This window comes from Marmota monax, unplaced genomic scaffold (genome assembly GCF_021218885.2).
Source record: "Marmota monax isolate L192 unplaced genomic scaffold, Marmota_monax_Labrador192_F-V1.1 WCK01_AAM20220418_F8-fsc00134, whole genome shotgun sequence".
NCBI lineage: Eukaryota > Metazoa > Chordata > Mammalia > Rodentia > Sciuridae > Marmota > Marmota monax.
The window spans coordinates 4,516,581-4,544,331 of record NW_026692281.1 but is presented as its reverse complement, the minus strand read 5'-3'; the positions used below and the strand labels follow the sequence as shown (position 1 = coordinate 4,544,331).

The 27,751-nt window shown below is 39.0% G+C and overlaps 1 protein-coding gene across 3 annotated transcripts in view; it reads right to left on the bottom strand.

Moving 5' to 3' along the window:
• Positions 1 to 27,751, bottom strand: part of Arhgef9 (Cdc42 guanine nucleotide exchange factor 9) — a 331,435-nt gene that overhangs the window by 232,651 nt on the left and 71,033 nt on the right. For 2 of the 3 annotated variants that reach the window (XM_058578283.1, XM_046440417.2), the window contains exons 2-4: positions 16,305 to 17,913; positions 10,234 to 10,378; positions 4,795 to 4,889 (exon numbers count right to left, since the gene is read on the bottom strand). In XM_058578283.1, coding sequence (XP_058434266.1) covers positions 4,795 to 4,889; positions 10,234 to 10,378; positions 16,305 to 17,855 — 1,791 coding nt within the window. In that variant the 5' untranslated portion in view covers positions 17,856 to 17,913. The remainder of the gene's footprint in view (positions 1 to 4,794; positions 4,890 to 10,233; positions 10,379 to 16,304; positions 17,914 to 27,751) is intronic. The other variant, XM_046440431.2, reaches the window with a different exon arrangement.

The window sequence follows — 27,751 nt, the reverse complement described above, 5'->3', positions numbered from 1 at the left end:
AAAGAACCTGTAAGGGTATCCAGTTAAACTTTCTTATAATCAGATTAGTAAACTTGATTTCTTCACACAAAACTAAGCACATCTATAGTCCCAGATTAAAGTCCTTAGTCCCTCTAAGACTCAAGTAGGGTAGGGAAGGAAATAGTACCCAAATTACCCAGGACCAGGACTATATTCCAGGACTCCTGACCCTCCGTTCAGAAATCTTTCTAGACTTTCTGGCAGAAGGGGACTTTGGTTCCCTATTCCAGCCAAGTTGAAGATGAAAACCCCTATATTTCTGATTCTAGAACCTAATTTCTGAGCTCTATGCTAAGTGGTTGAAAAAGGAAAATATCTCCTTCAGGGAAGGCTCAGGCCTGTGGGAGACATTTATCTAGTTCTAAAGACATAGTGAGATGCAGAAATGCTGGCAGTTTAACAGTTTTATGACAAATATACTCATAGCCTTGAGAGCCCCACTATCTAAGGTCTCCATAATATGTAGCCAAGGATGGGACTGAGCCTCTACTGCTTCTGTCCTCTTAGGAAAAAAAAAGTCATGCATTGTCTTTCAGGTCCCTGGGATAACATCTCTTTGCTATCTAAACAAGGAAATAAAAGCAATCCTCAAAATGAACATTTTTCAACCCAAACATTCTTGAAATTCCCAAAACCTCAGGGCTTAACAAGATAATTACCACACTGGAACTCGCTTAAACTTTCCAACTAAGTTAAGATCAAGGATATGAAGTCCAATAGGACTCCTGACCTTTGGGGATCCTTTGAGATTTTAACAGATATCTACCAACTCATGCTTCCATCTTTCCATTCTCCAAGCCCAGTGTGCTAATTCTTCACATATTTTCCTTCTCTTGGCCTGGAAAAAGACATCCAGTGCTGTCCCTTTAACTTCTACCACCTATTTCAGAACACCTGATCATTGTTCTAAAAACACCTACTCTGGAATTCAGATTCTGGTCTCTTTCGTTGACTTCTCCAAACAGAACTAAGCACTTCTTAGTCCTGGATTGAAGCATTTTTCTTCAAATGTATCTCATTGCTCTAATTCATCATTGGTTTATGGGTCTCCTCTGATTAGACTGTGAAAACTTGAGAGCATAGACTTTTAAAATTTTGCATGCAGCATAGATTCTGAAATGGAATCACTGTTTTCTGAATGAATGAATGGATAAGTGAATGAACAAACAAATATTTTGTCTGACTTATAGAAAATTATTTCACTTCCAATAGGTTGCAAGATTCAAAACAGGGATCATTTTGCCTACACAGGTTTTGAAGACAAACTAATTATTGCCAGTTTAAAAGTTCTGGCATAATTATAAAGATAAAGAGACGATCTATGATTGCCAGGGAGTAGAGGGGAATGGACAGACTACAAAGTGACATGAGGGAATTTGTGGAGATGATGAAAATGTTCCATATCACAATTGTGTTGGTGATTGCATAACTATACACATTTGTAAAAATGCATCAAATAGTATACTTAAACTTGGTGAGTTTAGTATACGTAAATTACATGGTAATAAAGCTGTCTCAAAATGGTCTGAATTTCCAAGACAAAAGGAGCTTTGAAATCTAAATCTATCAATGTAATCCAGGTGGCTGTTATAAAAAGAACATGGACCTGAGAGTTCAGAAACAATGTTCCAATTCTGGTTCTACCAACAGTTATCTAGGTGATCTTAAATAAGATCTTTTAGTTTTTCTGAGACATCTCTTCTGCCTCACTGAGATAGTAGGTGTGGATGCACTTTAAAAAGTTCATCACTTATTATGATCAGAATATCTATTATGAACAGCCAAATTTCAATGAGATCCAGAGACTTTGTTGCCTAAAACTTAGGAACAAGGAAAAATAACTAGATCCTGAATCTCAAGGCTCACACTTGCCAACTCCTATAAACCAATTTCTCCTCCTCATCTGATTAATAAACTTCCTTTTGAAAATGTTTTCTTAGAATAGCCTTGGGGAGAAGAGGAGGCTGGCTAATTTTAACTACTGGGAGAAAGTGTGGCTGGCTTTTTGACAGGTGACACATAAGGGTTGCACAAGGGAAAAGAACTGAGGGGAAGCCCAAAACAGCAGCTTTCTTCTTTGAGACTGCTGGGGATCTGAGTGCTGATCTCACCTCCAGAGTGTTCCCATCAGAGCTCCTTGATTTGGTAAGGTGGGGGACTGCCACAGCAGGTTTCCTGATAAGATCATCAACTGATGCCTAGCCTGTCAAGGCCAAAGCCAATAAATATGTGTCCCTTAAATATGCTGGCAAATATTAGGAGTGGTAGGGATAGAATATGGATAGATCCATATGCTTTTAAACCTACTGTAGATACCCTGCCATTTTCCCTAATTGTGCCTTGGAATGGGCATGAAGCTGCTGGCTTGGGGCCACAGAAAGTCTAAACTGCCTCTGATATAAATTTATTTCCTTCCAGCCTCACTTCATTACCTGGAAAATGGAAGTAGCATAGTATTTCCACGATGGCTGTGAGAATTAAAAGGCATTATATGTGCAAAAGTACTCTCTTAACTGTAAAGTTTACAGACATGAAAAGAGTGGCTCCCTTTCACTCTTAGAACTGTTTATAAGAGACCAGCTTGAAATGACTCTTCCCAGGGGACAGGGATATATTATATAGCTCCTGCTGTCTGAAAAGGCCATCTCCTTTTGCTCTGTCTATTTCAACCTTCCCATCTTTCAGAGCCCAGCTCAAATTCCACCTTATAAAAAGTCTTGAATATCACATAACTAGATTTTTTTTTCAATTACCTTGGCTCAATCCCTTGAAAAACTGTTTTGCTTACAATTATGGATTTTTGGGGATCATGAAAGATAGCATAGATAAAAGCCCTGCCTTTTGATTTAGGATTATACAGTGAGTTCGGTTCCTGGTTATACTACTTACTAGTAAGATGTCCCCTCTTTGAGCCTCAGAATTTTCATCTACAAAATAGGGGTGAGATTAATTGACAGCATTGCCATGAGGTCAAATGAAACATTGAATTTGAAATAATTTTTCAAATGCCACAGAGATATGAACTATTATTATTACTAGTATTATTATTACTTTTTATAGAATTATAGTAATATTATATTACACATAATTACATATGACACATATACTTTTATTATATTAGTAATAACAATATTACTATAGGGCTGATAAGGACTACAAAACTGTTTCTTAACAGTTATAGTCTTTTTAGTAGCCCCCTAAACCACTGGATATTTTATCTTACTGGAAACACTTCCTTGGATTTTACCTCTAAGGGTCTTACAAAGGTTGGCTTACCCTGGGAAAGAATATTATCACAAATGCCTAATTGCCATCTTTGAACATACACAAATTTCTAATTAAGAGGAAGCCGATCATTTGTTCTCTGACTGAAAAAAAGCCCAGCAGGATGTAGTTCAGTGGTAAAGTTCCCCTGGGTTCAATCCGCAGTACAAAAAAAAGCCTAAAATAAAGACATGGCTAAAATGTAAACAGGTGTACAGAAGAGTCTGTTGGTGTCCTTTGTCATGAGAGGAGTGGACCAGCCTAACTCTGGACCAAGTAAATTAAGTGGGAAGGCTAGGAAAAGGGAAACTCAGCAGAGGGAAGATAATGAGAGAAAGAATCCAAAACCATAAAAGATTTCCTGTGGGCCTCACTTTGCAACTCTTAAACTACAACAGAAAAACCAACAAACTTCAATTTCATGACACATACCCCTGGCCAAGATATCTAAATGTGTGCTGTCATGAAACAGGCCTAAACTGCTGTGAATCTATTTCTGAGAGGGCATATTCAAATTGGAGGGCAATGGTAGTGAATGTTAAGCCACCAGGCCAGACACCTCTGAAAGCTGCATTCACCGGTATTATTGCTCACCAGGGCTTAGCCATAGAAATATAACCTATGTGCCCAAACACATGCTCCCAGATATACTGACTATGCAGAAATAAAGACTCATAGGAAAACAGGCATTCATAGACATCTTCAAGGAAAAGCATGCAAGTGAAAAGGTCTACAGAATCAAACACTTACAAAAAAGCAGCACATGTCAAAACACCCAAAGATAAAATCTGACAAAAAGGAGTGTGTGTGTGTGTTTATGTATGTATGAATATACTTATACATACACATATATAGATAGACATAAAGATATATAGATAGATAGAAGCAGCAGAGGGTAAAGTTAAGAAAGAACACATTGTAGTCATACTGAAAGACACCCACACATGCAGCAAAGAAGCATTTAACAGGCATGAAATGTACAAAGACACACAGAGAGGCATACGTGGACAGACAGACATATTCACAGTTATAGCAAGAAAGCTACAAATGTCCATATAGTGCCCAACAGGCACAGGTATAAAGAATCCTGCTAACACTGAAATCCTAAGTGCCAGTTTTTTATGTCGGTATTTATGACAAGGAATGCCTATGAATATGTCACCAGTTAGCACTGAAGATGATCATGAACCTAAAGGATATAATAAAAGCAAACCAAAGTACACAGGGTTTAAAATGTAACAGTTCCCCCATCTGCTACAGCAAAGGCAGCCAAAGACAACAGAAGCAGCAAGCTGCATGGAAACCACAAAAACGTCCTTGATTATTCTCATGCAAAAATTAATCCCAGGGGAAAAAGTTCAATGTTTCCATCTTTTATATAGCCATAAAATATCTCCAAACCCCATTTATAAATTTCTTCCATTACACATGCTAGAAGCACCAATACATGTAATATGTGCAGGGAAAAGGAAGCTTAGAGGAACTAAGGTACTAAGAAAGGGGACTTACTTCATTAATTGGCTTGTTTCCTGGTCTCTGCAGCTTCCAGTATCCACCAATTTTCTTGCAGGTTTCTAGAGTCTTGGAGCCCTGGTCCAAGTTACCTGTGGTAAGAGAGTGCTGTTTAGATTGAGTCGAGACCCCAGCTCCTTTCGGGGAGCCCTGACTGTTGGTCACTTTTGCCCATCTTTCAGACCCACCAGCATTAGGGCTTACGGGGGAAGGGAGGGAAGGGTATGCTCATGTAAATTTAGTGATAGAAAGTTAGCTAAAAGTACTCAATTCAAAACCAGTATCTGAAGTACCCCAGACCTACTTAAATTGCTCTTGGGAAAAGAAGAACCTCAAGCTCTTTGTCTGGAATTATAAAGAAAGAATTCCAGTTCTGGACAATTTTCATGTAAACTTGAAATCTTAGGTTACATGTATAGCCTGGTTAATTAAAGTACACAATAGCTCAAATTTCTTGCCTCTCCTAACACTTCCCCAGAACAACATAAATAGTTTCAAATTTTCATCCGTTTCTGTAGCCCACCCCTTAAGAGGAAATGTGAGCAGTGGATGTGTCCAAAAACCAGGGAGTAGGAGGATAAACCAAGCATATATCTAATCAGATGCAATTAGTAAGTGAAATCTGTGTTCTCAGAGCAGCCAAACAGCACTGCTTCCATTTCCAGTATGAGGATACTGAGGTTCTCAAAAGGGGTTTGTTATAATTCACTACACAGAAGTATCTACAGAAACCCAATAATAGACCTCACGTCTCCTGACACCTGGTTCAGTTATCAAACATGATTAAATTGGTACTACTATCATAGAAATATTCAAATAAGTAAACATACATAAGTTTCCTCTTACCTGCTCAGAAACCAGTGTTTTGCTTAAAAATTCTTCTAATTGTTCCATGGTTGTTCATTCAAATGGTGTTAGGTTCTTCCAGTTGTACCCTACAACTCTCTAGATCAATACTAACCCAGAGCCAACCCTATTGAGAAGGGCAGGGTCTCAGGGAGAAATGATTTGAATGTTACTTCCAAAACAGGATTCTGAGTCAGCCCAGCCTCAAGTGGTTTGAGCAGAGCTCCGACAATATGTGGGGTGACGTGTGTGGGTATGCTTACAGTAGGACTGTTTCTGATATTCTGTTTTTTTTCCAAATACAAGAACCCCTCATTTCATGAGGAAAACAAATCTTGATTCCTAATAGTAGCGTCTATAGGTATTTAAAGACAATGCAAAGTACCTGGATAGATAAAAGACATATTCCTACCTCTAATTGTTTTATTGTATTGCCAAAATTATAATTTCAGGCTAGTTGTATAGCACCTCACCTCATAAGGCCTTTCATGTTTGTTAGCCCTTTTAATCCTCACAGCTTTGCTTGTAAGATCCAAATGATTATCCCAAGTTGCATATAAGAATACTGACATTCATATATACACAATGGAATATTACTCAGCAATAAAAGAGAATAAAATCATGGCATTTGCAGGTAAATGGATGGAATTAGAGAAGGTAATGCTAAGTGAAGTTGGCCAATCCCCAAAAAAACAAATACCAAATGTTTTCTTTGATATAAGGATGCTGATTTGCAGTGGGATAGAGAGCGGAATGGGAGGAATGGACAAACTCTAGATAGGGCAGAGGGGTTGGAGGGGACAGGAGGGGGCATGGGATTATTAATCATGGTGGAATGTGATAACCATTATTATCCAAAGTACAGATATGAAGATACAAATTTGTGTGAATATACTGTGTATACAACCAGAGATATGAAAAATTGTGCTCTATATGTGTAATAAGAATTGTAATGCATTCTGCTGTCATATATAAATAAAAATAAATTTTAAAAAAGGATAAAAAAAGAATACTGATGTTCTTTTGGTGAAAGTTTTCCAGGCCTTTTTCTATATATGTAAATACATTTTATTTTTCCCCTTAAAATAAAATTAGGCTTATATTTAAAAAAAGAATACTGATGCTCAAAGAAGTATAATGACTTATTCCAGGTAAAACAGGTATTAAGTAGCAGAAGCAAAATTCAAATCTAAGTATATCTCATTTCCAAACTGTTGCTCTTTCCATCACTCTAAGTTGTCAGGAAACAAAATCCACTGATTTTCCAATCTTGATCAATAAATGTCTGTTGAATGTGCAAAAGAGTGAGTAAAAGAATGAATGAGAGGGAGAAGCTCATGTAGCAAAATCCAGGTTGAGCTCCATAGTGGTGTATGTATGTATGTATATGGAAAAAAAATTTAGGCACATGATGGACAGTGGAGAAAAGAAGCAACCTGCCATCACTGAGCACTTTTGTATGCTAGGAACTGTGCTGCAGCATTCACACATTCATAAATTCTATTTCATTCAGTGCTCACAACACTCCTGTGAGACAGATGTTATTCAGTACCCCACTCCCCAGATGGGGAAACTGAGGACCAGAGATCTTATGCACGTTTCCTAAGGTGGCAGAGCAAAAATTTGACACTGGATCTATCCAACTCCAAAGTTGATCCTCTTTCTATTATAATGGTCTGCTCTGGCAACCTCCAGGTTAGAATCTTAGAGGGAAGTGTTGGTAAGAGTGTATGTGAAGGCAGATGGAAGTGCAGAAATCCAGCAGTAAAAAATGAAATGAAGTTCTTCAAGTCCTGAGCAAGATGGAAGTAAATCAAATACTAATCACGATCTGAATGTGGTCCTCAGATCCTATCACTAGCAGAATCAGAGACAGAAGAGGAACTGGATGACAGCCAGCTTTCTAAATGGGGTCCTGATGTCACCCTGTTTCCCAGGGATATTTTTAGACTCAAGTGTCTAGTGGGGACCTTGAGAAGCAGAACTGTAATGTGGGAGCCATTTATATCCCAAAGGTGAGAGTGGCTGCTGAGGTGATGCCAAAACATAAACCAAAGTTGGGGATACATTTTCCCACCCTTGGCCTATAAATAAGCCCAGAGCAGTCACTATGGTAAGGACTATTAACCCTGATGAGCCCTCACCCTAAGGGGCTGTTATTTCTTTCTAACAATTAGGAGGCTTGTGTGGGAGTCTATCTGATGCACTTGGCAGTGGGGGCGGGGAGTTAGCAGCTGCTCAAAAGCCTCTAAATTGCCAGGGGGTGGGTCTGCTTCCTAAGAGAAAAGGAGAGAGGGGAGAAACAACTGTGACCAGTTCCTCTGCCATAGGCCCCCTGACCTGACTTCCTAGGGGATTATAGGAGACTCCTAGGCAGGAGACTTAGAAAATATGGCAGACATCTGCTGCTGACTTAATGGCTTATTTTATATCCACCTCCTGCAGTTTCTTCACAGGAGCGGAAAGGGGTAGTAACTACACTGCAGGTGAGTTTGGGTGGAACCAGAGCCTTGACATCCCATATCTCACTCACACACACACACACACACACACATATACATATATACACATACATAAATATATGCATGTATATGTGTATATATACACATACATATATGTATGTATGTATGTGTATATATACGCATATATATCCACACATATGTGTGTATACATATATATATATATATATATATATATATATATTTTTTTTTTTTTTGGGGGGGGAATACCAGGGATTGAACCCAGGTATCCCCCCCACATCCCCAGCCCATTTTTTACAAATATTTTTGTTGTTGTTGTTGATAGACCTTTATTTTTTATTTATTTATACGTGGTGCTGAGAATCAAACCCAGTGCCTCACACATGCCAGGCAAGTGCACTATCGCTGAGCCCCAGCCCCAGCCCCAGCTCCCCAAAGCCCTTTTTAAAATTTTTTATTTTGAGGGCTGGGGTTGTGGCTCAGTGGTGGCGTGCATGCCTAGCATGCATGGGGCACTGGGTTCGATTCTCAGCACCACATACAAATAAATAAATAAATAAATAAATAAATAAATTCCATCAACAAATAAAAATATTTTTAAAAAAATTTATTTTGAGACACGGTCTTTTGTTGCTTGGGGCTTCATTAAGTTGCTGAGGCTGGTCTGGAACTTGCAATCCTCCTGCCTCCACCTCCCAAGTCACTGGGATTACAGGTATGCACCATTGCGCCTGGCCGAGTATTTAAGACTCCACACCAAAACTGGAGAAAAATATCATTTGTTCATGCTGGAAATTCAGGATACCAAAGCCCTCATTCATAACTGACTCTGTGACCTTAGGCAGATCCCTTTACCTTTTTGAGACTGTTTCTCCATCTGTAAAGCAAAAGGACCACTCAAACTCTTAGGACCTTTGTAGTTCTGACTGTGAAGGATCAGATTTCCCTGTTCTCAAAATTCTTTACTCTTTCCTTTTACTACCTTCATAGCTTCTAGGGAGTTTTGAGGGTAATGATGCTACAGAAGATCCAATCAGCTATTTCTACCTTCCTGCAAAGCCAGGAAGGAAAGGTGAGAGATAAGCTCTAAGACAAGGCAACCCATTTTCCCTCACACGTGGAGTAAAATGAATAAAGGAAGAAATAGGAAAAGGAGTAGGTTCAGAGCAGCTTTATATCCTTTGGGGTTATGGGAACATTGTGGTATGGGGAAACAGGACTGGAGTTCTCAGAACTTTTAGAGACTTTGGAAAGTAATTGTACATGGTCCTAGTTACCATCAGCATTCATACTAATTTTGTTGCTGCAAAAAGGACTAGAAACAGGCCTGAAGCCTGTTAGGATATGGTGTAAAGCACAGGCATCCAAGAGCATGGATTTCCCCTCAATGTGGCAGAAGACGTAGCTTTACTTGTGAGTGAGAAGAGCCTGGAAGGCAAAGCTAGTGGGCTGAGTCTGAAATGACCCACTCTGAAACTCTGGGAAGTAACTAGGTTTTGGAGTGGAAAGTCTTGGGTTTTGAGTGGGTTAAATGAAGCTGCCCTGAGCTTTGAGGAGTTTCCCATAATTGGTAGTCAGTGAAGGAAATGAAGGACCTAGGACCCCTAGAAAGTGAGGTAAGAATCAAGAGAAACAGGACTAGGATGACCCCATGGAGGTGAGGATTATGTAAGACAGGTCCCTTTGAGGCCAACATGGTATATATACGTGCACTGTGAAGCGGGGAGAGCAGAGCAAGAACTGGAGCATATCCCGAAGCCTGGAAAGTACTAGGAACAGAGGTCCTGGGAAAAAGAGAGATTTTTGGGAAGAATGTGATTTGCAAGGGCTTTGAGCTAAAGGGCATCCAAATGGGGATATTGGCATTTTAAAAGAAGAGCATGAAAGAGCTAACTCTATGCTGGGTTGTGGCTCAGTAGCAGAGTGCTTGCCTTGCACATGTGAGGCCCTGGGTTCAATCCTCAGCACCACATAAAAATAAATAAATAAAATAAAGATATTGTGTGCATGTATAACTAGACAGATTTTTTTTTAAAAAGGGCTAATTCTATAACAAGGCATGGCTAAATTATGAATTTCAGATGCTAATGAGAGGGCATAAAAGACATACCAGTGCAAAGCATCATGGGTCTCCTCCAGCCCACTTGGTCCAGCTCCACAGGGATACTCTGTGAGATGGGCAGAGAGTGGCATTTTTCCAAAAGGATTTTGAGTGGTGGAGTCCTTGGTGACGGTTCAGCCGGGGGAAATAAGGCCTGCAAAAACCAAACAACAACCAAATAGAATTACTTAATAGAAGTGAGGAGCAAGCCAGCACTTGGCTTAAATGTCAGAGCTTCCATTTTGAAATGTCATTTGGTCCAGGCCCCAAATACAAGCAGGGTGAACATGTGCCATTAATAAATTCAAGCAAATACTCAAATACCAAGAGCTTAGAAGATACCAGGGAGTGGAAAAAATGAAAAACGAGCAACTCGTTTAAAGAAAATAACAGTCATTGTTTCTCTTTTCTAGGGCGTGTGTGTGTGTGTGTGTGTGTGTGTGTTTGGTTTATATTGAGATACAATGAGTGAGGGTTCTGCATTTGCAAGACTTTATCATTTACTCATTGTAAGATGTGGGGGGCAAATGATTCATCTCTCTGAGTCTCACTTTCTTCCTTTGCATATAAGGAATAGTCAGAGCATGCCCCTTTCAGAGTTGCAGGGATGAGGAAATGAGATAATACAAGTAAAGCACACAATAAAGTACTTTGTTAAAAACAAGTGTGTGTGCATGCACACACAAGAATGACAGAGACAGAGAGACAGAGAAATGCTCCCTTGCAAAAGCACATCTTAGCTAAGATCAAACCCAAGTCCTTCCACTCACCATCAACATAGCCTGCTGTCTTCATCCCAACTCCTTTTATTTTCCAAAATCTTGACCTCCAGGTAAAAAACATGGAAAGGAACCAAGATCTATGGCATCTCTGTGGTGTATCTGATATATATCAGAGACTCTGATAAATCATCCTATTTACCATACTATCTCATTATTCATAACTACTTCACAATGTAGACAGTAGCCCATTTTACAGTCAGAAAACTAAAGCTAGAAAGGGAAATGCATTTTCCAAGGTCATACAACTAATAAGTGATAAGTCTATCTGACTACAGTCCTGCTATACTGTATTTCTAGACAACATGAAAATAACACCTTGGTGCCTACATCCTTCATTCCTCCCCAACACTCCTAAGTCACTATGGAAACAGTAGAGGTTTCTTCCACCCGTGTCACTTATTCATAAGAAGATTGGATATAAGTAGCAGTTAACAGTCTATATGACCCTTGAAAATTAGTTTAGCAATTGGGCAGAGACAAATTCTCAATTCAGTCCATTCTTGCAACAGTCACTGGGTCATACTGAAAACAGAGCTTCAGACAGTAGCTCTGTATGTATCTAATGGCATGGTCTCAGGGTTGATTTTAACCACTCCTCTTAATCCTAACTTATTTACTTTGCCTTCCAGACCCATAAACCATTAGAACTGGAAAGTTTACAAATAAAAAAATCTAATCTCCCCACAATGAAACAGATGGGAGGAAAAAAAAAAAAACTGAAGCCCAGCAATGAAAGGGACTGGGCCCTTGAATTATTTTTATTATAGGTAGAAGTAAGAGGCTAACTATACAGTATATTGTCAAACTATGTACTTTTACTGAGGCCCATACTAAATTAAGGAAAAGTTGGACCCATCCAGAGTATATAAGAGTTGAAGGAAGGGAGGACAGAGGAAAAAGGCAAGAGTGTCTGGCAATTTGGTTGGCAAACCTAACTATTGTTTCTTTTACAGAGCACATATTGTGCTACCAGCTTAAAAATAGGCAGCAGGTAAGAGACTGAAGAAAGTGAACTTGATAATTCTCACAGGATTCCAGTATGAAGTAAGAGGCTATATAGAACCAGCACTGGCCAAAAGTCTAACTCCTTGTATTCTGCATCTACCACCGATTCATTCTGTATATCCTTAGACAAGGCTCAGTCTTTTCATCTGTACAACGGAGACAGTAGCCACTGCCTTAACTACTTCTGAGCATGGATATGAGTATTATTTGTAGGCATAAGCTTAATAAAATGAGATAATGGTGATAAGACCAAAACAACACTGGAAGGGAGAGGAACACTGGGGCTTCAAATGAAATAATAGAATTAAAGGCATATAGTGTTGATATAATATTTATGTTATAAATAGTATTTGATATACTAAGTATAATATTCTTTATTACCTAGAAAGGAAGCAGAGGGGATTTCTTATCTCCAGTAGAAAAATAAAGGAAACAAAATTACCATAGATACATATATGACTACACCTATGGTGCAGCACTACATCATGTACAACCAGAGAAATGAAAAGTTGCACTGCAATTCTGTATAATAAATCAAAATGCATTATGCTGTCACATACCTAATTAAAATAAATAAATAAATTTTAAAAAATCAAAGTGGTTAAATGATTTATCAAAAGTCACATGTCTGGTAAAGTACAAGATCCAGGACTTACAACTAGGATTTTTGACTCCAAATCCAATGTTTTCTTTCTTTGTATGTCATGCCCTATCATCTGTAATATGAGAATAATGATAATAATATTTATAATTATAGAAGTTTTACAAATCACTTTATGCACTGGAAAGAATTATGCAAAGTATAAAGTCATGTCTTATCATTCTTCCTCTTCCTCATATAATTTGTATTCTACTAATTCCCACTAAGGTGTTAGCTAATGATAGGCTTAAGGTATAGTCCTTTCCTGTGATATGTGCTTTTAATAGTGAACACAATAGCTAACATTTATTGTACAATGTCTCTTGACCACGCACTGTTATAAGTACTCCTGTGTATTTACTCATTTCATCCTTAAAACAAGCCTATAGGGTAGATATTATTATCATCCCCATTTCAAAACTAGTCCCTGACTCATAAGGTAGTTGTTTTGATAAAATTGAGTTCATATATGTAAAATGCTGAAAACAGTGTCTGGGCACAAAACAAACACTGTGTAAATTCTAGATATAATTAGTGCTATTACTCTCCCCATTTTCTACGTACATAGAGTGAGGCTTGGAGACCCTTAATGAGACCCATTCACAATCTCTGATGATGTTAGAGGAAGTGGTGCAAATTGCAACTTACATACACATAACCCATTAGAACTGGAAATGTGTCCCACCTCCTCTAACATCATTCACCTTAAAGCTGCAGTGATAGAGCTTACCACAGCCAAATCTGGGCCAAAACAGTCAGTTTCAGGAGCTTCTAGCTCTGAAAGATTGGATGAGTACACCTCAAAAATAAAAACACTCCAAAAGAAGCTAGCCAAAGCCCACTGTTGCTCTGAGTAATGCAGAAGAGCCTGGGCCTTTATCAATTTTTTTTAGTTACATTTTCATATAATAATGGAATGCAATGGAAAGCATTGCTACTTTACAATGTATTGTTTTCATATCCAATATCCCAATTTAGCCTCACTAGAGACCTGAGAGATGCCTGAGGTGAGGATGAGAATTTTCAACTGGCAGAGAAAGCTGCTAAAACCCAGAGGGAAGGTAAGATTTGTGGCAGAGATGAGACTACAATTTTCATATCCTATTTGGCTCCCAGTTTCTGTGTGTGTCAGAGGAAATCCTTTCCCTTCCCTCAGACTCAGTGTAAATCATCTGTAAAATGTGTATCATCTGTAAAATGAAGTGAATGAACCAGATGTTCAACAGGACCCCTGACCTACACCGATGTCCCTCACATTCACAGCTGTTTTGCTCCACTTTTTCAGTTTCACTGGGCTGATTGTTGTTGTTGTTGTTTGTTTTGTTTTTTTCTTTGTACAGGGAACTGAATCCAGGGGTGCTTAACCACTCAGCAACATCCTTAGCCCTTTTCTGTATTTTATTTAGAGACAGGGTCTCACTGAGTTGCTTAATGTGCCTCGCTTTTGCTGAGCCTGGCTTTGAACTTGCAATCCTCCTGCCTCAGCCTCCTAAACTGCTAGGATTATAGGCATGCACTACTGGCCTGGCTAGGCTGGTGTTTTAAACACCAAGGAAAGCTAGAAAGTATCTCTGTGAAACCAGCAGAGGGCATAGGATGCCTGCAGAGAAGAGCCACTAGGAAACCACTAGGCAAAAAGGAGGTGACCAGTCTCTCACTGAACTTAAAGAGTTAATTATAAGTTTAGATTGGAGGCAAGAATCAGTGAAAAGATCCCCAGGAACTGTCTGGTTCAAATTCACATTGTTCTGATGGAGAAACTGAGCTCCAGTGAGAGGAAGAAACTGGACTAAGGTCACAAAGCTGATCATGAGTAGAAATGAAATTAGAACCCAGTGTTACCTGATTTTCAGACACTATTATTTCAACAGTACAAATCAGCTTACTGCTATATGCTACTCTCTTGAATTCTTTTACAATTATTTATAATTTATCAAATTTCAGTAGTAGTAGTAGTAGTAGTGATTGCTACCACTTTGTAGATATCCACAAAGGGCATTGTACATAGTACTAGGCTGCATACTTTACATACACTGTTTTTTTTTTTTTCACAACAGCCCTTTAGGTAGGCAGTATTTAAACCCATTTCACAAATAAGAGGGCAACTCACATCCAATCCTTAGTAATTTTAAAGCCTGTGCTTTTAAAGATCCCACAAGGCATCTGCATCTAGCATATATGGCCCACTAGGAATGTAATTTGTCCATCTGTGACCCTCTTCCAGGTTATAGGTGACCCTGGACATGCAGTGCCCGACTGCAATTGTTAGCTAATGGAGTAACCTGGTATACTTATTTGCTTGCTTGTTTGATTGTTGGTGTTAAAACCACTGCAATAAAAATTACTTCCACAGTATAACTCCAATATTTATGTTTTATAGCTTACCATAACTGAAAAATATAGAAAGAGAATGCTTGTAAACATATTAATGCCTTTCTCCAAAAAACAGGACTATTGCTTCTGTCCTGATTGGGCCCAAATGCTCTAAAAGTGGGATGGGAGAGATGATAGAAACAGCTCTACAAAGGTAATCCATTTCACCCTACCATAATGAAGAAGAATTTTAATTAACTATTCTTTAAAAAATACTTTTGCCCTAAAATAATCTGGAGAAAGGATATCATGTCTCCTTATAAAAACATTCTTAAGGCTCAAAGTCAGATTTCCCTCTAGTGTTTATTCAACATTCCTTCCACAATAATTCTAGCATATTTATTTTTTCGTCCTTGAGTAGGGGTATGCTGAAGAGCTGCCTGTTACTACTCAAATTAAGTCCCCTGGAAACAACAGATAAAATACTTGATTTAAAGTAAAAAATAAGAACCTGGGGCTGGAGATGTAGCTCAGTGGTAGAGTGCATGACTTAGCATGCAGGAGGCTCTGAGTTTGATCACCAGCACATACACACACACAAAAATTAAGAACTCAAATTTGAACTCAAATTCTATCACAATCTGCATGACTGTGGATAAGTCACATTGAGCTCCAGTTTCCTCACTGGTAAAATGAGGATAGTCCCACCTATTTCACAAGGTTAGTGTAAGAATTAAATGGAAATAATACATGACAGTATCCTGCCAGATACTGGATATGAAGCTCTTCTCAATAAATTATGGGAGAAGAATATAAATGGACTGTCCTTAGTTTATATTCTTCAGGTCAAATAATTTAGGGTGTTGTTACTAGAAAAGTACCTAAAGACATCAAGCGCAGCCTACTGCACTAATAAGGAAACTGAGATCCAGCAAGATGAAAGGATTTATCTCAATATAATATAGACAACAGAGCACAGAGCTAGGACACAAATGCAGATCTTCTGTCACAGCTCAGAGGCTCCCCTGGAGCCCAGTCTCTAGATCTACTTCCTGCTGGAGGGGAAGGGAAGGAAGAAGGCGGACAAAGCCAGGGAAATGTCTCACAACCTAAGAAAAATGGGAGAGCATGACTCCCTTAGACATAATTAAATGACCATGGCCATATTCCTACTATTCTCAGGGCTTCAGGATCAGTCAAGTTCCCTGCACCTGACTGCTAGGAGCATTCCTTTCAGGACATCTCTGGCTGATGGTGGGATATGGGGTATGAGGTATGAGTTGAGCTGGCTTCTGGGGTCCCAAATATTTCAAATAGTTATTTGGAAAAGCCAGCCTTACCTGAGAATGACAAACTCCAGAGCAGGCCTTGGTGGCTTTGCCTTCTGCATCCCCTGCACCCATTTCCATCTCAAGCTTCTGGGGCTTCCTGGCCTGGCTGGACTCCTCTGGTCCCAAATTTTCCTCCTGCTCTTTCATTTCACTGGGCCTCTCCTCCAACTTCTCCATGACAGCCTCAGTGGTGAACCTCTTGGCATAGGCACCCAATTTAGGGGGCTCTCTGGAACTGTCCTCTTCCTTGAGGAAGCTGACCACAGTCTCTGTGTCTTCGTCAAGCTCCTCAGAGGAGGAGTGCTCCCTGGTGGAGGTATGGCAGTTGCTGTGGCAGTGGCCTTTCTGCTTTACTGGGTCATCCTGGAACTTGAAGACTGCTGAGGTCATAGAAGAGGTGGCAGCATCACAGGGACCTGATAGAGCCTGACCAGGAATCTCCTCACCTTCAACGCTCATCTCAAAAGTGCATGAAGTGTGTGGGGCCTTCCGGTGATGGCGTCGGCACCTTCCCATAGCATTGCCCCACAGGTTGGATTCAGTGGTTTGGCAGGGCAGATCAAGTGGGAAGGAGACTTGGGAGGTAGTGCCTTCCAGGGTGAAGCCATCTCTGCAGTAGGGTTCACGGTGGCGGCGGCCCAACTGTGGCTCTTCACGGGAGAATGACCGCCACTTGCGGGCCGCTTCAGCCATATTGTTGAAGAATTTGACAACGACACTGAATGGAGCCATCTTATCTCTGTGCTGATGTCCAGGGCTCTCCTCATAGATGCCTTCTGTGTCTCCTTCCAAGGTGGAGCCCTCAATGGTGGTCTCAAGCCCCTGGATTCTGGTGTCTTCTATCCAGGTAGAAGGGGCCTCATGACTCCTGGGAGACATGTTTTTCAGGTAGCTTCTGCATTGTCTGTCACTACTGAAGTGCCCAGGAACCTCTTCCTCCTCCCAGAAATCTTCCTCCACTTGGATGCCAAAATCCTCAGAGGCTAGCACCTTCTGGTTTTCCCTCTTGGGTGCTTGCACAAGCCCCTGCACATCTTCAAGGAAAGGCTCCAACCCCTCAATGTGGCCTGCATAGGAATGGCGGAAGGGTTTTAGAGCATCCTCAATATTCCGTATCCTGTAGACACCTGTGGCTTCCTGTGGCTCCTGGACCTTGCTACTCCTAAGGGGAGTATTCTTAGAGGCCCCAGTAGAAGTCTTTGACCTCCTGAATGACTTCATTCGATCCATGAAGGTGACTTTGGATTTTACCTCTGATGGTCTGGAGATGTCTTCCAGCAAAATCATGGACTGAGGTCGCTTCCTCTGGCTGGAAGCTCCTTTTCTGCGACTCACAAAATTCCAGATCTTATTGACTTTTGTCTTCTTCTTGTTCCAACCACTCTCTTCCTTGGGACTCATGTCTCTCTGGATACACTGCTCAGATCCCTCTAGCTCCTCCAGCCTCACCTCCTTAGTCAAGCCTTCTACCTCAGGGGGGTCTGGGAAGACCTGAGCCTGGCAGCCATTGGGCACCAGCTCTGAGAAGGAAGCAGTCCGGCAGATGCTGAGAGTCTCCATGGTCACAGCAGGAATGGGCCACCAAGGCACAGGGGGAGGGATGGCCAGTTATTTCCAGCTGAAGGAGAGAGAGGGAGAGGGAGAGGGAGAAGGAGAGGGAGAAGGGGAGGGAGGGGGAGGGGAGGGGAGGAGGAGGGGAGGGGGAGGGAGGAGGAGGAAGAGGGAAAAGAAAGAGGGAGTGTGAGGGAAGGAGAAAGAATATTAACGATAGAGAGAGAGTGAGAGAGAGAGAGAGAGAAGTGCTAGGTTAGGCAAGGCTAAAAACAGGGTACTTTATAGATTCGTAATGATCAAATACATAGAACACACTTTATCACAACTGGAGTGCCAAATCTTGAAGACCTTTACAAAGCAAAAACTCATTATTTTGGACCCACTAGTTTAAGATCTGGATCCAAGATTACAGTTTGTGTGTCAAGGAAAGCTTTGATTGACATTTAAATACAAAAAAAAAAAAATTGAGAAGGGCATAACTTAAAGCTATTATCAGACTATGACAACTGAGGAAAATGCATTAAAAAAAACTAAGAGAAGGCTAAAAGGTACCTCAGAAATATGTGTGTTGATTCTCTCAATTTACAGGGAAGCACTTGAGATTCAGAAGACATATGTCTTGCCCAAGCCACAAAGCCAAGGGAGCAGCAGGTAGGGATCCAGTCCATGCTTCCCTCTTGCGTTTGCTCCTTCATTCACTCAGGAATCCAGCCTGAGAGAACTCACCTATCAGATTACCTGCTCAAGCAAACATCCTCCAGCTAAATGCTGGATCCCCAAATGAGTCAGACATACACACTTAGTCATCCAGGTTCACAGGCTACTGGGAGAGACCTGTGGATGTAAACAAACTATTACAATTGAGCCAATACTATACATGTCCTAATAGGTGTATGCACAGCAGCAGCAAAAGCTTGGAGGGAATAAAGGAGAAGATAGTGGACTGGGAGGTAATGGAGGTTGGGCAGAAGACCAAAGAGGTGATTATGGCCCCTAAGAATACCTCCCAGAATAGCTGGGACCAGAAATGAGAGCTCTCTTTTGATGGAGTCTCTCTCTCCATATAGTCAGTGCCCTTTGCCCTTCTGCCCTGCACAGTCTGAAAACAAATTTGCTAAGAAGGAGACCAAGAGGAGAGGGTAGACCCATCAAACCATCAAGCTGACAGATGATGCCTTGACTGCTTCTGCTTTCTTGGTGGTTTTTCTTAGGAACCAGCTCACCAGGCTCAGAGGTGTCTGTTCCTCCTCTGTTCTTCATAGCTAACTTTCACTTGATATTTTTAAGCCAAAAAGGAAAAGACTGAAACATACCTCAGAAATCCATTCTGTCATTTTACAGAAAGGCACTGGGAATCCAGAGAAGACATATTACTTGCCTAAGTCACAGAGCCAAGGGAGCAGTAGGATGATGCATTTTACCTTGTGTCCTTCCTGTATGTATGTGAATAGCCTACAGAGAATGATTCAGAAAATGTTCAAGTTGGAAGAGACCTGAAAGATGAGCTCGTTTGGGAAAATGGGACCAAAAGTAGGCACACTTGATTATGATCATACAGCAAGTCCATGGCAGGCCAAGAAGAGAAGCTGTAGTCCCACTGCTTCCTAGGACAGGCAGAGTCTTTATCTCTGTACTACACTGGCATCCTTATCCATGAGTTCTGTTTCCTCCAAGTAGGCTGAGGATAATAAGATTTTAATATTCATAAGTGCCAGACAGTGCAGTAAGTTCTTTATATTTTTAGTTCTCACATCAGCTCTATGAGGTAGATACTACTACTTCCATTTTAAAGATAGTCCAACTGAGACATAGAAAGCTCAATTGATTTAGTCTACATTCTCCATAGCTGCTAAGTAATGGTGTTGAGATTTGAATGCAGAAGTGTGGATCTAGAGGCCATGCTCTTAAATATACTATACTCCTTTTTTAGAACATGGGTTTATACAGAAGATGGTCCATATATAAGTCTGCCTGCCTGCCTCACAAATTCTTTTGGTAATAAGAGCAGGATGTGTTTCCTATAATGCATCTGGACACAAAATATCAGTATCAGGGCCTATAGTAGGGCATAGTGAAAGAATGGGTTGGTGGGAGATGATCATCATACCTGATAATCTTCCTATAAAAAGCCTTCCCAAGTTAGGCAAGTTAAATCAGGATTTTACTTTCCCCAGTTGTCCACCCAGCCATAGCCCTTTCCTTTGGAATTTACTCCAAGTGCATTCCAAAACAAAACCAAAAAAAAAGAATATACCATGAAAAAATTCAGCCTTGCATCTAAGTGCAAATAATGTCAGCAAGAGCTTTGAGATCCCCTCACCCACCCCATCCATCATTTGACAGGATGAAACTGAGGCACAGAAAATGCTAATGAAAATCATGGTATCTGAAAAAAATTTAAAAAAAGATCATATTTACAAAATCACTAAAACATTTAGAAATAAATTGAACCAAAGAGGAGAATGACTTGTATACTGAGAACTATAAAATATCAATGAGAAAAAAGAATCAGACACAAATATATGGAAAAATGCTCCATAGTCATGTATTAGAACATATAATATTTTAACATGTCCATACCACCTGTCTTAGTCTGTTTTCTATTGATATAACAGAACTCTTGAAACTGGGTGATTTATAAAGAAGAAGATTCATTTTGGCTGATGGTCCTAGAGACTAGGAAATTCAAGAACATGGTACCAGACTCTGCTCATCTTCTGGTGAGAGAAAAAAAAAAAAGAAGAGAAAGTAGTCATGTGCAGAAGTGATAAAACATGAGGGATGGCCTTGCTGTGTAACAAACCACTCTTGAAAGAAAGACATTAATCCTTCTTAATGACCTAATCACCTCTTAAAGGCCTCACCTCCCCTCGCAGCCAATAATGACAGTCAAACCTCAATATAAGTTTTGAATGGGACAAACCATAATTAACCATAGCACTACCCAAAGCAATCTACAGGTTCAATGCAATTGCCATGAAAAGTCCAATGACATTTTTTCACATAAATAGAAAAAAAAATCTTAAAATTCATATGAAACCACAAAAGATTTTGAAGAGTGAAAGCAATCTTGAGTATAACAACAAAACTGGAGGAATCACATTGCCTGGTGTCAAAATGTACTACATGGCTCTAATAATAAAAACAGCATAGAACTGGCAGAAAGGTAGACTCACAAAGCAGTAAGTGGAAAAGAATAAAAAGCCCAGAAATAAAGCAACACACAGTCAACTAATTTCAAAACAAATGTGCCAATAACACAGTGGAGAAAGGATTCTCTTCAACAAATGGTGTTCTGAAAATTAGATATCCACATGTAGAAGATTGAAATTGGACCATTATATTACCCCATATGCAAAAATCAACTCAAAATTAATTAAAGACTAAAACATAAGCCCTAAAAATACAAAACTACTGAAGAAAACTGGGGGGAAATATCATGACTTTGATTTTAGCAAAAGATTTTGGGATATGAACCCAAAAGCAAGGCACCAAAAGCAAAAATAATAGACAAACAAGACTATATCAAGCTGATAATCAACAAAGTGAAGAGGCAAAATATGGAATAAGAAAAAAATATTTGCAAACCGAACATCTGAAATGGGTTACTATATAAAATATGTAAGGAAGAAACTCAATTCAATATCAAGAAAAACAAATCACCCATTTTAAAAAATGAACAAAAGACATTTCTCAAACAAAAGACATATGAATGGCCAACAGATAAAAGAAGAAATTCTCAACAGCTCTAGTCATCATGGAAATCCAATTAAAACCACAATGAGATATCACCTCATAGCTGTTAAGATAACTACTATAATAATGACAAGCAATGACAAGTTTTGGGGCCTGCACCACTACCACCATTGCTGCTGCCTCTGAATCCACTGCTGCCAGCCTGAGATTGCCTGGAGGTCTTCTTTCTGGGTGCTGCTGCCATAGAAAAAACCACTGCCTCAGATGCAACTGAAGCCGACACTGCTGCTAAACCCTGGAGATCGCCTAGTGATGCTACCCTCACAGCTGCAGCTGCAGCTGCCACTGCTACTGCTGACCCACTGCCTGCTGCAACAATCACTGCCAATACAGGTACAATCACAGCCTAGAGGACTGCTTCAGGGGAGACTCCAGGTTTGGTTGCACATGGCTGCACCCATTTTTGGACACTAACCAGGGCCTGGGGCCCAGGTGCCAGCGGGTTTACCACCATGAGAGCCTCTGTTTAGTGACACAGCTGGAGCCTGCAGGTCCAGTGTGGGGGTGCCTGTGGATTTGGAGGAGCCTGGGGTCTTCCTGCTGAGAGTGCTGGTGGCCCTTGTCTTGCTGTTGCATCTTGGGGTTGCTCCTTTGCATGAGTGTGTCCCTGGTGGTCTCTCTGCAAGTAGGAGCAGCATTGAGATCTTGGGACTATAGCATGGCTGATCCTGAGGTATCTGAAGCCCAGATCGGTGGGATAGAGTCTGGGTTTGTGAGGGCTGATCTGGGTTTGGTGATCCAGAGGGACATCAAAGACAGGGCTGAGAAACTGTTGAACACTGACAGAGATAGTTCAATTTTTCAGCAAGATTTATTTTATTTTATTTCATTTTTTGATTCACTAATCTCTTTATCATATTTGGAACAGGATGATTTTTATGCATCAGTGTGTGGAGGACAATGATATAGGAATGGTGTTTTGCATTTTTGTTGTATTCTTATGACTTTAATTTTTTCTCTTTGTTCATATTCTTCCTCTTGTCTATTTTCCTGGATTGTCTTTCCAACTTTTCTGCAACCAACAGCCAATCACCGTCCACTCCTCTTGCTCTCTTCCTGTGAAGTTTTACATCTAGCTTCTCTCTTACTCTCTCACGAATCTTGTATACTATACTACCTATGTTCTCTCATCCATCATTTGAAATTGTAAATCATTTGAACAAATATTATTTTTGTACTATAGATAGTTATTGAACTCATAATTTGGGTTTAATGTGAAAAAGCAGTAGACCCCATAGTAGGATCTATTATGTTTAAGGGTAAATATTGTGTACACTGGGTGCTGCTGACATTGGTCTCACCAGTAAAGGCAAAGTGCTGGAAATCTTCAGGGACACCATAGGTCTAATAGGGTAGAATTTATCCTGCCTTAGATCCATACTTTTAGATGGGAAAATACACTAACAATATGGAAAAAACAAGAGAATAAAGTGCCCCAAACAAACCAAGATGCTTCAACAACAGAAGCCACTGATAACACAGTAGAAGAAGTGTCCAAGGAGGAGTTCAAGTTGTATATAGTTAAACTGATATGTGAAGCAAAGGATAGTATAAAGAATAAAGTTAAAAAAAAAACACACAGGAAGTGAAGGACCACTGCAATAAAGAGTTAGAGAACATGAAAAAAAGCAGAAATCCTTGAAATGAAGGAATCAGTAAACCAAATTATAAATCCAATAGAAAGCATCACCAACAGACTAAACCACTTGGAAGACAGAACCTCAGATAATGAAGACAAAATATATATTCTTGAAAGTAGAGTTGAACATACAGAGAAGGTGTGAATGGAACATCCAAGAATTATGGGATAATATGAAAAGACCAAATATAAGAGTTATTGGAATAGATGAAGGAGCAGAGAAACAAACCAAAGGAATGCAAATTCTTTTTTTTTTAATATTTATTTTTTTAGTTCTTGGCAGACACAACATCTTTGTTTGTATGTGGTGCTGAGGATCGAACCTGGGGCGCACGCATGCCAGACAAGCGCGCTACCGCTTGAGCCACATCTCCAGCCCCTGCAAATTCTTTTCAATGATATAATAGCAGAAAATTTCCCAAACCTAAAGAATGTAATGGAAAATCCGACAGATGAGGCTTACAGGACCCCAAATGTACAAAATTACAGCAGACCCACACCAAGACACATTATAATGAGAATGACTAACAACAGAGAATAAAGATAAAATCTTAAAGCCTTTGAGAGAAAAAAATCGAATTACTTATCAGGGGAAACTAACTTGGATCTGAACTGATTTCTCAACCCAGACCCTCAAACCTGGAAGGTCCTGGAATAATATATTTCAAGCTCTGAAAGAAAACTAATGCCAACCAAGAATTTTATCTCCAGCAAAATTAAGTTTCAGATTTGAAGATGAAATTAAAACATTCATGATAAACAAAAATTAAAAGAATTCACAACTAGAAAGCCTACACTACAGAACATTCTCATCAAAATATTCCATGAGGACGAGGTGAAAAAAGAAGTGAAAACCAGCAAAGAGAGGATCTACACTAAAGGGACATTCAACCAAATAAGAAACTAAGACAAATAAAAAACCAGATATAAATCAAAAGGACAGGGAATACAAATAATATCTCAATAATAACCTAGAATGTTAACAGCCTAAACTTATCAATCAAAAGACGTAGACTGGCAGATTATATTAAAAAGCAAGTCCCAACAATATGCTGTCTTCCAAAGACTCACCTCATGGACAAAGACATCCACAAGCTGAAAGTGAAAGGATGGGAAAAAAACATATCACTCATATGGATTCTGTCAATAAGCAGGGGTTTCCATTCTCCTTTCATATAAAGTAGACTTCAAACCAAAGTTAATGAGACAAAGAAGGACATTTCATATTTCTTAAGGAAAGTATATATAAGCAGGACATAACAATTATAAATATTTATGCCCCAAACAATGGAGCACCTATGTACATCAAACAAACCCTTCTCAATTTTAAGAGCCAAATAGATCATATACAATAATACTGGGTGACTTTAACACACCTCTCTCACTACTAGACAGATCTTCCAAACAAAAACTAAATAAGGAAACTATAGAACTAAATAATACAAACAATAATTTTGATTTAAATTATTAATTTAAGGCATATAGAATATTTCATATTCTCTATATAGAATATTTCATCCATCAACGAGCAAATATATTTTCTTCTCAGCAGCACATGGATCCTTCTCTAAAACAGACCATATCTTATGCCACAAAGCAACTCTTAGTAAAATCAAAAAAACAGAGATAATACCTTGCATTCTACCAGACCACATGGAGTGAAATTAGAAATCAATGATAAAATAAAAAATAGAAGCTAGTATAACAAATGAAGACTAAATAATATACAATTGAGTGATGAATGGATAATAGAAGAAATCAAGGATGAAATTTTAAAAATTCTTAGAGATAAATGAGAACACTGATACAACATTTCAAAATGTCTGGGACACTATGAAGACAGTACTAAGAGGAAAATTTAATGCATTGAGTGCATTCATTAAGAGAATAAAAAGTCAACAAATAAGTGACCTAACATTACATCTCAAAGCCCTAGAAAAAGAAGAACAAATCAACACCAAAAGCAGTAGAAGACAGGAAATAATTAAAATCAGAGCTGAAATCAATGAAATCAAAGCAAAACAAACAATTGAAAAAATTGACAAAACAAAAAATTGGTTCTTTGAATAAATAAATAAATAAAATAGATAAACCCCTGGCCATGTTAACATATTAACATATTACTAAAATACAAGATGAAGAAGGAAATATCACAACAGACACATCTGAAATACACATTTTGAAAATTTATACTCTAATAAAATAGAAAATATCAAAGACATCGACAAATTTCTAAAGGTATATGACCTACCCAAATTCAATGAGGAGGTCATACATGATTTAAACAGATCAATTTCAAGTAATGAAATAGAAAATGCCATTAAAAGCTTACCAACCAAGAAAAGCCTATGACCAGATGGATTCTCAGCCGAGTTCTACAGATATTCAAAGAAAAATTAACCAATACTCCTCAAAGTATTCCATGAAATAGAAAAGGAGGGAACCCTTCCAAACTCATTCTATAATGCTAATATCACCCTGATACCAAAACCAGACAAAGTCACATCAAGAAAATAAAACTTCAATCCAATATCCCTAATGAACATAGATGCAAAAATTTTCAATAAAATTCTGGCAAATCACATACAAAAACATATCAAAAAGATAGTGCACCATGATAAAGTGGGATCCATTCCAGGGATGCAGGGTTGGTTCAATATACGGAAATCAATAAACATAATTCATCATATTAATACACTTAAAAACAAGAATCAGGGGCTGGGATTGTGGCTCAGCAGTAGAGCACTTGTCTAGCATGGGTGGGGCCTGGTTCGATCCTTGGCACCACATAAAAAAATAAAGGTATTGTGTTGTGTCCATCTACACCTAAAAAATAAATATTTTTTAAAAAAACAACTCAATTCACAATAGATGCAGAACAAGAATTTGGCAAAATACTGCACACCTTCATGTTCAAAACAAAAGAAAAACTAGGGATAGTAGGAGCATACCTCAACATTGTAAAAGATATATATGCTAAACCCAAGATGAGTATCATTCTAAATGGAGAAAAATTGAAATCATTCCAGCTAAAAACTGGAACAAGACAAGGATATCTTCTTTCACCACTTCTATTCAACACCATCCTTGAAACTCTAGCCAAAGCAATTAGACAAAAGAAAGAAATTAAAGGGATACAAAGAAAAGAACTTAAACTATCACTATTAGCTGTTGGCATGATTCTCTAACCAGAAGATCCAAACAATTCCACCAGAAAACTTCTAGAACTAATGAAGTCAGCAAAGTAGCAGGGTATAAAATCAACAACGACAAATCAAACATATTCCAATACATCAGCAATGAATCCACTGAAAGAGAAATTAGGAAAACTATTCCATTCACAATAGCCCCCAAAAATAAAATACCTCAGAATCAATCTAACAAAAGAGGTGAAAGACCTCTACAATGAAAACTATAGAACACTAAGGAAAGACATTGAAGAAAACCTCAGAAGATCTCCCATCCTCCTGGATAGGCATAATTAATATTGTAAAAATAGCCATACTATCAAAAGTGCTATATAGATTTGATGGAATTCTTATTAAAATCTCAATGTATTCTTCATAGAAATAGAAAAAGCAATCATGAAATTTATTTGGAAAAATAAGAGACCCATAATAGGTAAAGCAATCCTTAGCAAGAAAAGTGAAGCAGGAGGCATCACAACACCATAGCTTAAACTATACTACAGAGCTATAGTAACAAAAATGGCATGGTATTGGCACCAAGATAGACTCTTAGACCAATGGTACAGAATAGAAGATACAGGTAAGACAAACCCACATAAATACAGTTATCTCATACTGGACAAGGGTGCCAAAAACATTCACTGGAGAAAAGATAGCTTATTCAACAAATGGTGCTGACAAACTGGAAATTCATATGTAGCAAAATGAAAATTAACCTCTTTCTCTCACTCTGCACAAAAATCAACTCAAAGTGGATCAAAGACTTAGGCAATAGAACAGAGACTCTGGGTCTAATAGAAGAAAAAGTAGGCACAAATCTTCACCACATTGGCCTAGGATCTGACTTTCTTAACAAGACTCCTAAAGCAAAAGAAGTAAAATCAAGAATCAATAATGGGATGGATTCAAATATTAAAAAAGCTTCTTCTCAGCAAAGGGGTCAATTAATAACATGAGGAGAGAGCCTATAGATTGGGAGAAAATCTTTACCACATGCACCTCGGATAAAGCATTAATCTCTAGGATATATAAAGAACTCAAAAACTTAACACCAAAAAAAGAAAATAACCCAATCAATAAGTGGACTAAGGAACTGAACAGACACAGAAGAAATATAATTGATCAACAAATATATGAAAAAGTGTTCTGCCGCAGCCCGGCTGGCTGGGCAAAATAACCAGGGGGTGACGAGCAACTTGTGTAGATTGATACAGCAGGAGTAGGAGCCGTTTATTGTAGGACAACAGAGGTATTTATACATTCCACACAGCTTATCTTAATTAACATAAACTAGATACAGCAGTCAACCAATAAGAAAT